Here is a 15461-nt window from a genome sequence, read left to right as displayed (position 1 = left end):
ATATCCACCTTTCGCAGCAATGCAGGCTGCTATTCTCCCATGGAGACGATCGTAGAGATGCTGGATGTAGTCCTGTGGAACGGCTTGCCATGCCATTTCCACCTGGCGCCTCAGTTGGACCAGCGTTCGTGCTGGACGTGCAGACCGCGTGAGACGACGCTTCATCCAGTCCCAAACATGCTCAATGGGGGACAGATCCGGAGATCTTGCTGGCCAGGTTAGTTGACTTACACCTTCTAGAGCACGTTGGGTGGCACGGGATACATGCGGACGTGCATTGTCCTGTTGGAACAGCAAGTTCCCTTGCCGGTCTAGGAATGGTAGAACGATGGGTTCGATGACGGTTTGGATGTACCGTGCACTATTCAGTGTCCCCTCGACGATCACCAGTGGTGTACGGCCAGTGTAGGAGATCGCTCCCCACACCATGATGCCGGGTGTTGGCCCTGTGTGCCTCGGTCGTATGCAGTCCTGATTGTGGCGCTCACCTGCATGGCGCCAAACACGCATACGACCATCATTGGCACCAAGGCAGAAGCGACTCTCATCGCTGAAGACGACATGTCTCCATTCGTCCCTCCATTCACGCCTGTCGCGACACCACTGGAGGCGGGCTGCACGATGTTGGGGCGTGAGCGGAAGACGGCCTAACGGTGTGCGGGACCGTAGCCCAGCTTCATGGAGACGGTTGCGAATGGTCCTCGCCGATACCCCAGGAGCAACAGTGTCCCTAATTTGCTGGGAAGTGGCGGTGCGGTCCCCTACGGCACTACGTAGGATCCTACGGTCTTGGCGTGCATCCGTGCGTCGCTGCGGTCCGGTCCCAGGTCGACGGGCACGTGCACCTTCCGCCGACCACTGGCGACAACATCGATGTACTGTGGAGACCTCACGCCCCACGTGTTGAGCAATTCGGCGGTACGTCCGCCCGGCCTCCCGCATGCCCACTATACGCCCTCGCTCAAAGTCCGTCAACTGCACATACGGTTCGCGTCCACGCTGTCGCGGCATGCTACCAGTGTTAAAGACTGCGATGGAGCTCCGTATGCCACGGCAAACTGGCTGACACTGACGGCGGCGGTGCACAAATGCTGCGCAGCTACCGCCATTCGACGGCCAACACCGCGGTTCCAGGTGTGTCCGCTGTGCCGTGCGTGTGATCATTGCTTGTACAGCCCTCTCGCAGTGTCCGGAGCAAGTATGGTGGGTCTGACACACCGGTGTCAATGTGTTCTTTTTTCCATTTCCAGGAGTGTATTTTACAACTGCACGTGTTTTCTGTATACCACACAGACAGTGCTGATTAACTGCGTAAAGTAATCGTTTCCTTTGACACCAATCGATACTTCCGATACTGATATTCTGGTAGATAGCACATTTATCGACGCTTACTCATATCAGTAGTCTCAGTTGGTAGCGCATAAACTGTGAAAGGCAACTACTCGGATTCGCGTCCCGGTTCGTCATACTGTCTTACTTAGTCCGATAAACATTCTGCTATTGCAGACAGTAGGAAAGCGCTCAGAATGCTCTTGTATACTTGTCCACAACACTGCCGCTTTGATTTACAAGATATTCAATCCGCTTTATGAGAAATGGGACCATAATGAAATCTTCCACCTTTATATTTCACTGTAGCTAAGTACTCGAGAGTATACGCCGCTGACGATCATTTCTCAAATTTACACGCTGTCGTCAGAACACTACGATATACGTGGTGTTAAAAAAGTATTCCACATTTTAAGAGATGGTAGTATTGACCAAAAGCAAGACAAATATGTCCAGTAAACAAGGGCCCTAAACATGCGCACCTGAAGGGCTGTGAGCACCTGTTCATCTTCGCTATTGCGGAACACATATCTTCTACTGAATAAGAACTCATAGCTCTTAAGCTATGCATTTTACAGCCCATGTTTACTGAACATATTTTTCTTGCTTTGGTACATACTACTATCTCTCAAAACACCACCTTCAATACATCAAGTCACCTCAGCTCAAGCCCTCTCTCCGTTAGCCCATGGCGCTGTGCGCCTTCTCTAAATACTTCACACTAGACAACGAGACAGCACGATGCATTTGTCAGTATGAGAAGATGTTACAGGAAAAATTTTGTTGATGCAAATCAAGTTCGCGCACCTGTTACTGAATAGTCACAGTGGTCGGAGAGCATACTGATAAGAGTTCTCTGATGACGAATTGATCCCATTTAAAGATCGGCACCAAAGGCTGCTGCAATAATGTGTATTTATCAGTTTCGGTCCAGCGACCGTCTTCAGGTCACCGATAGCACTTCAGCCCACACGAAGATTCATTGGTGTCAAGTTTGCAATTATTATCAGTTGCAGCATTTGCCACTTATACAATTTATGTTACGCCTTTGATGACAGAATATGCTGAAAAATGCAAAGGACTATCAATTCGTGCACTTACTAACAGAAAACGGTGTAAGTTAATGAATGCATGCATTAGTGACACATATTGTAGGCTAACGCAGTAATTATGTATTTGTTATCTCTCAGATTTTCTTGGCGTGACTAATTAATGATGCACTTCCGGGTGTTCTTGCGCGTTTACATTTTATGCAAAATTTTCGACGACGATCCATCCCTCGTATTCAGGTGCTGCGAGCTTTGCTGTTACGGGAACACACTGCCTGGTCTCCAATCAGTCTGGTTCTCGTGATACAGTTTTTTTATATTCATCGAAGGTGTGCAGCACTCCCAACTGAAAATATTTTGGGCTGAAGCAAATCTCTTACAACCCTTTAAATATCTGCTAGTACCAGAAGAGAGTGTAATCCACACGGGGCATCACTGACGACCTATCCATAACCTAACGACGGCAGTGTGTATGCTGCGCTCATCTTGAAGTCTGTGATAAATTTCAACAAAACACAAATATGAAAGAGAAAATGTGAACCATAAAGAACGGATATTTCACCTTTTGCAAAAGTTCTTCCTCTACATAAATTTTATCTCTAATGACGCTGTTTGATGCATCAAGTGCTGAACTATTAGAGGAAGTTTGCGAACATTGAAAAGTCATGGTCGGGGGGGGGGGGGTTTCCGTTTTATCGTCCCCGTGAAAGTCACACTGGAGGTAGTTGGCAGCTGCCTTCTCTCCGACCTATTATAAAGCGTCGTTTGCTTGTATGACTGTGATGTGTGCGTGTAGTAGGGTTCAGAGTTGTTTTGGGTGAAGAAAAAAAGAGAGCGTAAAAGCCGTGCAAGCACATTACCTACTAGTCTCAGATACCACGGAGGAGACACTCGAGCTTAACGTTCCCACACGACAGACGGATCACATTCAACAGTGTCACATACCCTCACTCCGTAAGGAGTGTTAAAATTTAATCCGGGGGATTGGTGCAAAGTCTGGTCAGCAAGAACTTCATGTCTCGCCCTACCGGCCAAATATTAACAGTGAACATTCCATCCACCACCGTGTTCGAACAGACTACCTCAACCACAGACTACCTCAACCACAGTGCCTCTACGATTGGGAGTTTTCCTTATTGTTCATTATGTCCAACGTTTTCTGGAGGTTGTCACTGCCACCTCTTATTCTTACAGTTTACACATTTGCTTTCGTCATCACTGTATACTCTAAAAATGTTGGGGGTATAGCAAATCAAAGACTGCGAGTCATTGGCAGAACAATTAGAAGGTGCAACAGATCTACTAAAGAGACTGCTTACACCACACTTGTCCACCCTATCCTAGAGTATTGCTGTGCGGTGTGGGATCCGCATCAGGTGGGATTGACGGATGACATCGAAAAAGTTCAAAGAAGGGCATCTCGTTTTGTATTATAGCGAAACAGGGGAGACAGTACCACAGACACGATACGTGGAGTTGCAATCATTAAAACAAAGGCGTTTTTCGTGGCGACGGGATCTTCTCATAAAATTTCAATCACAAGTTTTCTCCTCCGATTGCGGAAACATTCTGTTGGCACCTACCTACATAGGGAGAAATGATCATCACGATAAAATAAATCAGGGCTCGCACAGAGAAATTTAAGTGCTCGTTTTTCCCGCGCGCCGTTCGAGAGTGGAACGGTAGAGACAGCTTGAAGGTGGTTCATTGAACCCTCTGCCAGACAATTGTGAATAGCAGAGTAATCATGCAGATGTAGATAGGTCTAGTCTTCAGGAGTCAAGCACAACTGGCGAATTTGGTGTTTTTCAGTTCCTTGGAAATCGCTCTGCTTTATAACGTTGTTATTACCATCTGCAAGACGTTCGGTTGCGTTGCTCGCCGACGTCCAACGTGGATTACGGTGGTAATATAAAGTGCCTATCTGTAAATAAAAGAGGTCTTTGTTTCTGTTTCTCTTTTGTTCCCTCATGCCCCCCCCCCCCCCCCCCACATACACACACACACACACACACACACACACAACGTTTTTCTCATTACACGCTAACGATAAATACGACGATGAAAGATATTCACCGCTTAGAAAATGGCTGCTGCACTTTGAAGACGATAACAGACCAATCACATCTACAAACGTGTGTATTTTTTTCCAATGTATGCTTTTTCTACACATAATGCCTATTGGTTTCTGTCTCGGGTTCTTCGGCAGACGTTTGTCAGAAGACTTTTCTGACGTTTCGCCAACACGAGGTCCCGACATCGTCAAAGCTTCGCGTACCATTGGTGGAAATGCTTAGTCACTCGTGCTGGCGAAACAAGAAAAATCGCCAAACGAACGTCGGCCGGAGAATAGAGCCGTTCCTTGCACACTGCATGAAGTAGCTATTTTCGAGCTTCTGTGGGCTATTCCCTTAGCAGCACACTGAGAAACACTGCAAACATTACAGTCGCGTTTCAGGAATATAGCTAACATATGCTGCGACGAAATCCTGAAGCAAATTATATGCTATTAAAGTAGATCAAACTTAAGTATCCACATGCCCCACTAAACATCAATCAGCATTTATCATACAGATTTACAGGGCAAAACACGATGGCTGTCTCTACCGAGTGCTGGATCTCCTTTTGCAGCTATGTATGTGTAGAGATACGGCAGAGAACATATTCTAACGTTTACCGCCAACAGATCTAGTTAAGGGTCGAATGGTACATTGCAAAAGGAGGTGTGTGTAGTCTGGTTCTTACCGAGTAATATGCACCAGGTTTCAAACGCAACACCGAGTCTAAAAAACGTCATAAGGAATGTTCGATAAGAGACGTAGGGATTGGCCAGTGGATTAATGTTAATAGCTGACACATCACTTTTCGGTGCACATATGCACAGCTTTGTTATTAGTTGTCAAAGCCAACGAATTTGGAAAGGAAGGCTGATTCCGGTGGTACACTGATCTGTAGCTTCGCCAGAGGTACAGGTTATGTTGGATGGCGATAATTTGAGAGTAACCAAAACCAACGAATGTGATACTAAAACAAACTGGTTGTGGTGACACGCTGAGCTGTACCTTAGCCAGTTAAAAATAAATACAAAGAACCATGTTACAGTTGCCATATTGTTTACGGCGTTTGTCAAAATGTTTCCGTGTCACTGGTCAAAGACGACGACTCAGATCGAACATTCCTCTATCTCCTCTTACTCTAGCTAGAAAAGAATATAAATCCTAACTTGTACTCGTTACTGCATAGCACTTTTTAGTTTAACATTGATTCGCTATACTGAGGAGACAGTAAAAAAAATTAAACGCACACACACACCCACATTATGCTCGTGTTCACATCGGGTCCATATCAAATATATTATTTATTATTATAATACATTACTAGGTGAGTTGCCTATTCCATGAAATAAATATTTTCAGAAGCTTTTGAATACATGCTGTTTAACAGGGATAAGTACATTAAGCAACAGTGACAGAATGTCAAAAATAAATTATCAGGGGTATATCATTAAAGCCACATCACACACTTGGCTTCTTTTCTTGGTGCACTTAGAAACTGCTGAAACAACAACCATTTAAACAGCCAAGGTAAACAGGAAAGACAAATAACAACTACTACCTCCTTATGCATCAATATGTTGCATGTAAAATCCATGGCCATCTGTGAGAGATAGGTGAAGCACTAGAGAATTTCGACTTGAAAAACAGATACAGAAAAATTTAATCGGTATCCAGGCCTAGGAAAGACTGCCTTATGACTAATAACAACACAAAGTCTCAATATGTCTAAAAGAAATTTCAAGTAGAATTAAACCATGTGGGAACACAACGTCCGATATCATCATCTGTCTGAATGTAGACAAGGAATGAAATGTGCATGAACTGAACAGGACTATTACACCTTTTCTAGTCAGTGTTAAATCTGCCTGAGAAAATTAATGCAGTGTAGGGCAGATCTAGAGGACCTCCCCTCTTATTCTCTGTAATGGTACATTTTATGGCTTGTGATGCAAATGAATGAATGATTATATGTAATACATCAATTTATTATGCAAGACGAGAGAGGTATGTATAGTCACTACAATAATTACATGATTATGGTAACCATGATGCCATTTACAGAAAAATGTGTGTCAGAGAAATATAGGAAAGTAACATAAAGAGCACTGTAATATCTGAAATGGGCAAAATGTAGGTCATATGATAATGAGTTCTGAATAAATTAATCAGTCAATTTTCTGCACACACCATAAATGGCATAAGAAGTGAGGTATTGAACAATGATGGCTTGCTCGTGTACTAAAGTCATTTCTGTTATGAGACTATCAGCATTTTCTTAAAAACAGAGGCAATGTAGTATTGTCAAGTAACATGTGTTACTCAATTCCACTGTTAATTAACAAACAAATCCACATTCACTCAAGTCTATAGGGACAATCAATAATTACTTTATTCGCAAGTAAGGAGAACAGCAAGTGCATTACTAGGAATGCAAAATTCACGCACTAATTTGGACTACAGTTTAGCAGCTGATTCCACAGTGGTGTTAGACATTCATATGTAAATCTAGGGTCTAGTGCAGCAGGGGATACAACCCGTCGGCTTTGGACAAGGACGTCACAAGCCGCCAGAGAGCAGTTTACCATTTTCGCTTTTGCTGTTATGTTTCAGTTTAGTTTTTTTACTGATTGCTTAATAAAGTGGATCTGTTTATTCTATCTCGTGAGATTTTTTTTTAAAAAAGTCAAAAAACACTTATCAGCCACTGAAGGGAGCTACAACACTAAGAAGAATCACTTCTCGATTGGCCACTTGTGACGTCATTGTCCAAAGCCGACGGGTTGTATCCCCTGCTGCACTAGTCCCTAAATCTATTATGAAGCAACTCCCTATGCAAAAATATCATACAAAGTTCTACACAGACAGAAAATAAATATTTCCCTTATAAACAGCGTTTCACAAGCAATAACCATTTTTTTAAAAATATTATTTAGCTCTTGCTCTTGCTCAGACAAGCCAACTGTATCAAATGTGAAATGCACCAACAGCAATCCACAATGTTGATTCAAAAGGAAAAATGTCATCTAATCAACATTACAAATTAGCTAAACAGACTTCTCTGCTTTAATCATACTGGTTATGACAAAACAAAAAATATTGTCCCACACTTTGCAATTGAAAAACGAATGGCTCTTTTCATTAATGAAACCGGGGGGTACAAATATTAGTCCTATTTCACAACAAACTAGAACACAATTTTTTTCACACACACACACACACACATCGACTACAAAAACTAATAGCGGGAAGCGTAACTTACCACATACCAAAACAAACATAAAAGTAGCAGAATAACATAACACCCAGGAAATCCATCAACTGTGATCTTATGCGAATGCTATCCATGAATTTGTTTAGGGTAAGTTATAGAAACCACAGAAAACTTAAATCAAATTGCCCATATCAAGAAATTTATGACAACTCTTATGACAACAAGAAGTGTGTTTCACTAATACCTCAACTTTTTCTACATTATGAGAAGAATGAGCAGAGATGAGCCAGCTTAAAGGAGAATTCAATGTGCATTAAAAATTCTGAGTTTGCAACTGAAGGCTACCAAATACTAACATTAAATAGTCGCTACATCTTTGAAGATTATTTCAGTCATGTATGTATGGCATAGATCTAGCAGTTTCTTTTGAACAGGTAAACACGTGCCAGTGGCATGAAACTTAGTTTCTAAGGAATGTTAACAAAAGATACTGCTTTACTGTTTGTTATGATGCTAATTACATCCATTACACCAGAACTAAGTTTCACCAGACAACTTCACCACATAAGAACAAACACTCTAAACCAGCTTACATGTACCACAGCAACCAAAGGCAAGTCAAGCAGTATATTCAATGTGAGTCTTCAGCTTTGACCAGCAGCGTAACATTAAGGGCTGCTATGGTGTCACATTTTGGTGTGTATATTCACAGTTTTGTAGTTAGTTGGTGAAGCCAATAAATGTGAAAGCAATAAAACCTGGTTGTGGCGACAGACTGATCTGTAGCGTTGCAAGAGATCTAGTTTATGTTAGAAGGTGACGGTTCGATGGTGAGCTGGTGAAGCCAACAAATGTGAAACCAAAAAAATTGGTTGTGACGATAGACTGATACGAATCTGGGGAAAAAAAATCACCACTGATATCACGTTATAGTAGCCATGTTGTTTACATCATTTGCTGTATGTTTCCTGCATCAGTGGTCAAAAACATTGATTTGTATAGCATATTTCTCTCTATTGCCAACAGCATATTAAATCTGAAGGATACCAAAGCCATACTTAATTACTGAAAGGGCCACAAACATGAGTCTTTTATATGAGCTGCACCACTCTCTTAATTTCTAAAAAGTGAATGACTTCAGTTTGATGCAGGATTTCCTCACTCTAGGAAGCTAAAAAATCAATCTTGAAAGAAATTTTAGTAATATATTGGCCTGCCTATTTCCTGCACTAGAAACATTTTTTACAATGTGTTGCTTCCTGTACTTTTGAATTTCTGTCACAGATTTTTTAACATAGGCCTATATGCTTTTGGTTTAATTTGATCACCGAAATAATAAGGAAGCATATTACACAATTCTGAAATATGCCCCAGAGGAATGTTGTGAAAGCACAATGTAGTCAGCCATGATGTTACCATATGAAATATTACAAACATTTTTATTTTCCCATTCTAATGACTTATTCTATGAAGCCTGTACTACTGGCTGCACACAATCAGGAGCCACAACCCTTTTCATCTCTCCTGTTATTCGCATCCCATACCATTCTGGTCTTTTTTGTATTCTGTGGGTTGGCAGTGCAACTGCACGTGAAATTTGATTGACCAGCAACCTCTTATAGTGCTCTCACCTTTTTCTGCTGTTAGACACAAAATCTTTACTTCCTGACATCAAATGGAAGCCAACGTAAGGCTTGTCACACAATGTCCAAATTGAAAGAAGTTTTCAAATTAATGAGTGTGTGATGATAAAAATACTTTTTTAATCATTTACACACTGCAGCTTCCTACAATTTGCGAATTTTCAGTAGGTAAAGTTGTTAATAGCTGTGACACAGGTCGTAGCACCTACAAGCAGCATTATGACAATTTCATCAAGTTACAATTCATTCTTTATAACTTAACATCCAGTTACCACAGATTTGTTTCACAGATGGCTGTGAATGCATTCCTTCCTCATACTTGTGTTGGCGAGCTCAATGTGTGTATCAATTCAACAGATAAACAAGTGCCGGAATGGTGCGCTTTTCTTCTCCAGACTGTTTCACAAAAAATTAAGAAGCTCCAATGCATTACCGAACTTATAACTCTTCTGTAAACAGATGCTAACTTTCGTCCAACTCTGTTAAGGAAAAAGATGTTTATATAAACTGGAAAAATCAACACATCATTTGCAAAACAACTGCACCAAAAAGGAAGTGCCACACCTGGGTGAACACATGGATGATTTCTTTGTGGTAATGAAAGAGACTGCACGTGGGTTAACTCAAAGTTTTGTCATATTCCTACAGCCCCTGAATAAACGATACTCACATGGCACTCTTAGCACTAGGCTCATCAGATTCAACTTAAATTCCTTCATGCTCAGAACAGAAAATCATATCCACATCATTTGCAAAACAACTGCACCAAAAATTAAGTGCCACACCTGGGTGAACACAGCTGAAATTTTTCACGTCATTTTGCAGAAAATGTAGTGTTAGCACAGCACGTGTACTGGGATCTGCTCATACAGCCCAACATGCAGTCTCTAGCAAGAAGGGCTAGAACCAAGACAGGCACAGGCTGAATCAATGCAGCAGATTAACAATCCATGGTAAAATACCTCAGTGTGCATTGAAGGTAAGCTTCCCCATCTGTATAAACATGTGCCTCACTGGTCATGGAGAGCTAACAGAGCACAATTCATGTCATTCACAGATAATGTCACTCATGACTTTACTTCTACAGGTAACTGACATTTGTATTGAGAGGAATTGCATCTGGTTGAAGACTAAGCACATTTCAGCATCACTACTGGGCAACTGTCCAACATAAGTGGCCTCTGCGACAGCTTGAAAAAAGAAAGAATTGGAGGGGAAAAACAATAGGATGTGAACTGCAATAGTTCCAACCCCCAGTCAACAAAACAATAGGTGTCTTTATGCAGCTTTTTTAACTGAACTTCTTCCAAACTGATTATTATTTGGAAAAAATCTGTAACTGCTAAATTATATTAGTCAAATTCCATGGATCACACAGAGAGTGGTCTCTGGGTAGGAAGTCGAGGGTGTACATTTAATTTAGTTTAAGTGCAAAACAATAAATGACAAACATTACTGGGCTTTAAGTTACATATTGAAACCTATCTAAAAACTTGGTTGTGGTGACAGACTGATCTGTAGCACTGTCCGAAGTCTAGGTTAGGTCGGAAGGTGACAGAACCTGGTTGTGAGTTGGCGAAGCTAATGAATGCGAAAGCAGAAAATCTGCTTGTGGTAACAAACTCACTGGTAGTGAAGCCTAAAGTTTACATCTGCATTATATTGTAAACTGCAAAAGGAGGAGGGGGGGGGGGCTCCAATACATAACTTTTACCCATTATTGTACTACAATGCTAATTCTAATAATACATTACCACAAAACATTAAACTTAAGAATTCTTGAGAAGACACTCTTATATCGATTAGGGGGAGTTGCTAAACAGAAAATTCTTTAAATGAATCTTGAACCTCACTACTTAAAATTTAGTGTGTTGTGATTGGTTGTATACTACATGTGATGCCATGTATCTGAACTCTTCCTGTACTAATCCTAACCCCTTCTGATCTTTGTAGAGGTGGTTGATTTCTGGTGTTACATGCATCCTTCTCACTGCAGGCCTATTTTGTGAAAAGAGAAATGCTGCTAATGACAAAGGAAATTAATGAATATATGTACCATGAAGTAGTTATCAAAATACCCAGTTTTTTTGAAGAGGTCTCTGCAAGATATTCTTCAATTAACACCTGATTTAATTCTTAATACACTTTTTGTGTTCTGAAAATATTATCACTTTTACTGGAATTTTCCCAAAACATGACTCATTAGAAATTAATTTCTTCGTTTTTAACCTGCTTATAGCAGTATTCATGCATACCTGAAACATAACTGAACCAAGGTGCTTTATTAATATTAGGCAGTGGGTTTTCCATCTGAGGTGGGGACTTGTCTGTAGACATAAAAACTCAACACTTTCTACCTCTTGTACTTCACAGTGTGAGGAGCTTATTCTTATAACTTGTAGAGTTCTGAGAGGAATACACAGTATTATGTACTGAGTCTTGGTAAAATTCAATTACAGTCTGTTTTGTAGAGTTCTGTGAGGAATACACAGTATTATGTATTGAGTCTTGTCAAAAGTCAATTACAGTCTGTTTGCCTTCAACCACCTGGTGATGTTTTCAAACATTTCAGCAGATGCCTGTGCCATGAAGGCACCTCAACAGTCAGCCTATTTCTACAATGTTTACAATGTGAAAAAATTACATGTTGACCTTACATTGACATAAACTCAAGGACAAAGATAGTTTGGGCCTACACAAAAGTGGGCAGTTCTTTCCACAGAGTTAGGTCACTTTACTTGTAGGCTAAAACGTAAATAATCAAATAACCATGGCTTTCTAGGGCAACACAATTTTCTCTTGATTAATTTCTTTATTTTCAATTTCAAACAGGATTAGCATGCAACAAAATATTTCACTAGGGAATAATTTCACTCTTCAACTTCAAGATATTGCAGTATAAACACTGCATACTATTCGTAACAATATGGACCCACATGTTTTTGTGCAATGTTTTCCTCTGGGTAGGGGATACCTGTATGTTATACAAAAATATTTTACATTGGTCAACGATTCATAAGTTCCCACATTTAGCTCCTGCAGTACTGAAACTAATGAAATTTGTCAACCGACAAGATACGAAATATATTCTCCTACACTTATTTCTTGCAGCAGCTTTGATGCACAAACCTGATAAAACATTCTTCAGTTGACAATTTCTGTTTGTCTACTTTCCCACCTTCACTCCATAATTTTTATATTGTCCTCCTATGACTATCACCATATATCTTCTGCACTACAGTGTAATATTTTAAACACTGATAAGATGTAAACATATCGTCGCATCTGTAACTCATGAACTGCTTTCTAGTAGGTAAGAGGGCACGCACGTCAAGAAAGCAGAAAATAATGCAGGCAGAGATAAGGGCCCTGATAAACAAGACAAGCCTAAAGGAACCACGAACAGGAAATTCTATGACTGTCTCAAATCCAATGGACGGAAATTTCAGAGTTCAACGTCTCAAGTTTGCACACTTTTATGCCGCGACAGACAGCTTGATCGCCGATCTATTTCGTTTCGTGAAAGGCATTTCATATAACATAAAAAACGAAAGGTCATGCGAAGAAATAGGTGAAATACTTGCCGAACAGTAACTTTGGTTTACGGAATAGTTCCGAATGTTATAAAATAAAATGATGTGTTATTTCGTGTTTGAGGGTAACAATACAAACTTAGTAATTAAAATGGGACAGCCTAGAGGTTTAAACAGTGACGCGACAGTATTTATACATTTTCTGAAGTAGTTTTATTAGAATAGATGACCATCCGTGAAAGGAACAGATAAGACAGCATCTGTTTCGCCCGTCTTACAACAGATTAAGTATTCTATAGACTGTATGGTATAAATAAACAATGTAAACAACGCTGTCACATTGAAAGTCGCTCCGACCTATGAATAAAGAGATGTCTAAGACTGTGTGTATCAAAAGCTCTATCACAACTTATACTTTCAAATTACATTATGTAGGCTCAAGAATTACCTTTCGGGGAAACCGTACGTTGGATTATCCATGGCAGCAAACGAGTCACTTCAACATCACACACATCAAACCACCCACATATAAATGCAATGCGAAAACTTCCAGTTACACAGAAACACAATTAACACTTCCTTGTACAAGCACTGCACACTGTCAAATATTCGCAACACCAGCTGGTATCAATCCGTCACCGATAAATATTAACAAAAATACTCGTTACTACACAAACGTCACATTCTATACACCGAAATCAGCAGAACATCACTCTACAGCCAACAAGTGACAGCCATCTTGAGTATGGGTCTCTGGCGTTGGAGGAGCATTCCGCAGTACGATGTAGTGCCTCTGACTAAGCTTATTTGTGTAACTACTCAGTATGTTTATATCAGATTTTTATAATATTTCTTATACTGTATCCTCATGTTGGCGTAATTAAATCCATTAGGAGGTATTGCTATAGTTTATACGGGACAATAAAATATAACATTTCTGTTTACTTTCTTGCAGTGTATTATCACGCAGACCCACAGCCTTCTATATCTGCTGCGGTACTGACTGACACCACGCGGGAAACTCAAATCCGAAACGTCATTCGCAAAACATTTCTTATCTGTGTTGAAACAAATTATTCGAACTCATTGTTCACAAAAGAGTCCTACAACCACATGAAATATCAAAAGTTTTACAGAATATCCTTTTAAGTGTTATCATTCTCGAACAAGTACGCCATTCTTCAGTTTCGGGAAAATATTAAACTGTGAGTCACCATTGATTCTAATCAGCTCTCCTGTGAGCAATTATAAGTTGGAAACATTCTTACTCATGATAAAAGAGGAATTTCACAGAGATATGTTTAGTTTATCTTCCATCCCTACACACATTATACTAAACAGTTGTCTAAATTTAATTCATTTGCATATTGTAAACACCGTACTTTCCGTACTTTTTTAGGGTCCCATTCTTCAGAAGTTAAAAACGAAACCCTACTTTGTTGTTCGTCAGTCTATCTATCTGTGTGCCCTACTTTTAAGATTATTTTTTCTCAGGAATGGATACAGGTATCAAGTTGAAATTTATTTTACATATAGGGTCCATGGTCTCTTGGAGGAGTAAAAGAAATTAAGCTTCTAAGTCAATACAGTCAAAATATACGGCCATTTATGTCACATATTTCGTTACTCGCAAACTCACTCATCGAGACCTGTAGGCCGGACGGAGTGGCCGAGCGGTTCTAGACGCTACAGTCTGGAGCCGCGCGACCGCTACAGTCGCAGGTTCGAATCCTGCCTCGGCATGGATGTGTGTGATGTCCTTAGGTTAGTTAGGTTTAAGTAGTTCTAAGTTCTAGGGGACTGATAACCTCAGAAGTTAAGTCCCATAGTGCTCAGAGCCATTTGAACCATTTTCGAGACCTTTCGGGTACTTCCGTTGACCGAAAACCATGAAATCTGACAAGAAGCAAGGTTTCATGGTAGAGTTAAGGGAAAGAATCCGAAAAATGTCAACATATGATTATATCACATAAAAACATTTTTGTACTATTTGTTGTCTGTCTGTCTATTAGTCGACCTATGTACATGCACTTAGGACCTCGTGATATAGCGTCTTCTTTTTAACCCAACGATTTGAGGAGTCCACATTAAACTTTAGGTCCTCTTTCCCTGGTTGAAGTGGTAAGGGACACACAAGTCACTGGAGTGGTATCGAGTAGAAAGACTTGCATAAGCGATTCCCTATAAGGATAGGACAGGTGGTCGGTCGTGACCTTGATGAAGGAACTGTCCCGGCATTTGCCTGAAGTTATCTACGAAAAGGTAAACGTCATTTTTACCTCTAAAAAGTTCCAGCCAATATACTAATTATACTAATCGAAGAAATAAGCGTGAAAGTTCCTTTCTCGAAAAAATCTTTATGGCCCTGTAAAAAAAAAAAAAAAAAAAAAAAAAACAAAACAAAAAAAAAAAAAAAACCGCATCCACTCGCACACGCACTTGTCCATTATCTTTATTGCGTACCTGACAATACTGTTCTATATGATGCTCAAAGGATGAACGAATAAATAAATTGTATTAATTCTCTAGCAGTATGACAGCGATGCAATGTAGGCTTTCACTGCTGCTGTCGACTTGACAATAAGAGCGAGACACAAAACTAATTTGACAATTGAAGGTTTTAAATCTAGAAGAAAGTT

General features: G+C 40.4%; 1 protein-coding gene across 1 annotated transcript in view; it reads right to left on the bottom strand.

The window, feature by feature from the left end:
* LOC124594353 (rho guanine nucleotide exchange factor 12) overlaps nucleotides 1-13552 on the bottom strand; it is a 1115193-nt gene extending 1101641 nt beyond the window's left edge. Inside the window, exon 1 of the mRNA XM_047132720.1 lies at nucleotides 13271-13552. Within this exon, the coding sequence (XP_046988676.1) occupies nucleotides 13271-13302 (32 nt within the window). The 5' untranslated portion in view covers nucleotides 13303-13552. The remainder of the gene's footprint in view (nucleotides 1-13270) is intronic.
* Nucleotides 13553-15461: the final 1909 nt, after the last annotated feature.

This window comes from Schistocerca americana, chromosome 2 (genome assembly GCF_021461395.2).
Source record: "Schistocerca americana isolate TAMUIC-IGC-003095 chromosome 2, iqSchAmer2.1, whole genome shotgun sequence".
NCBI lineage: Eukaryota > Metazoa > Arthropoda > Insecta > Orthoptera > Acrididae > Schistocerca > Schistocerca americana.
This window is presented reverse-complemented; position numbering and strand designations above follow the sequence as displayed.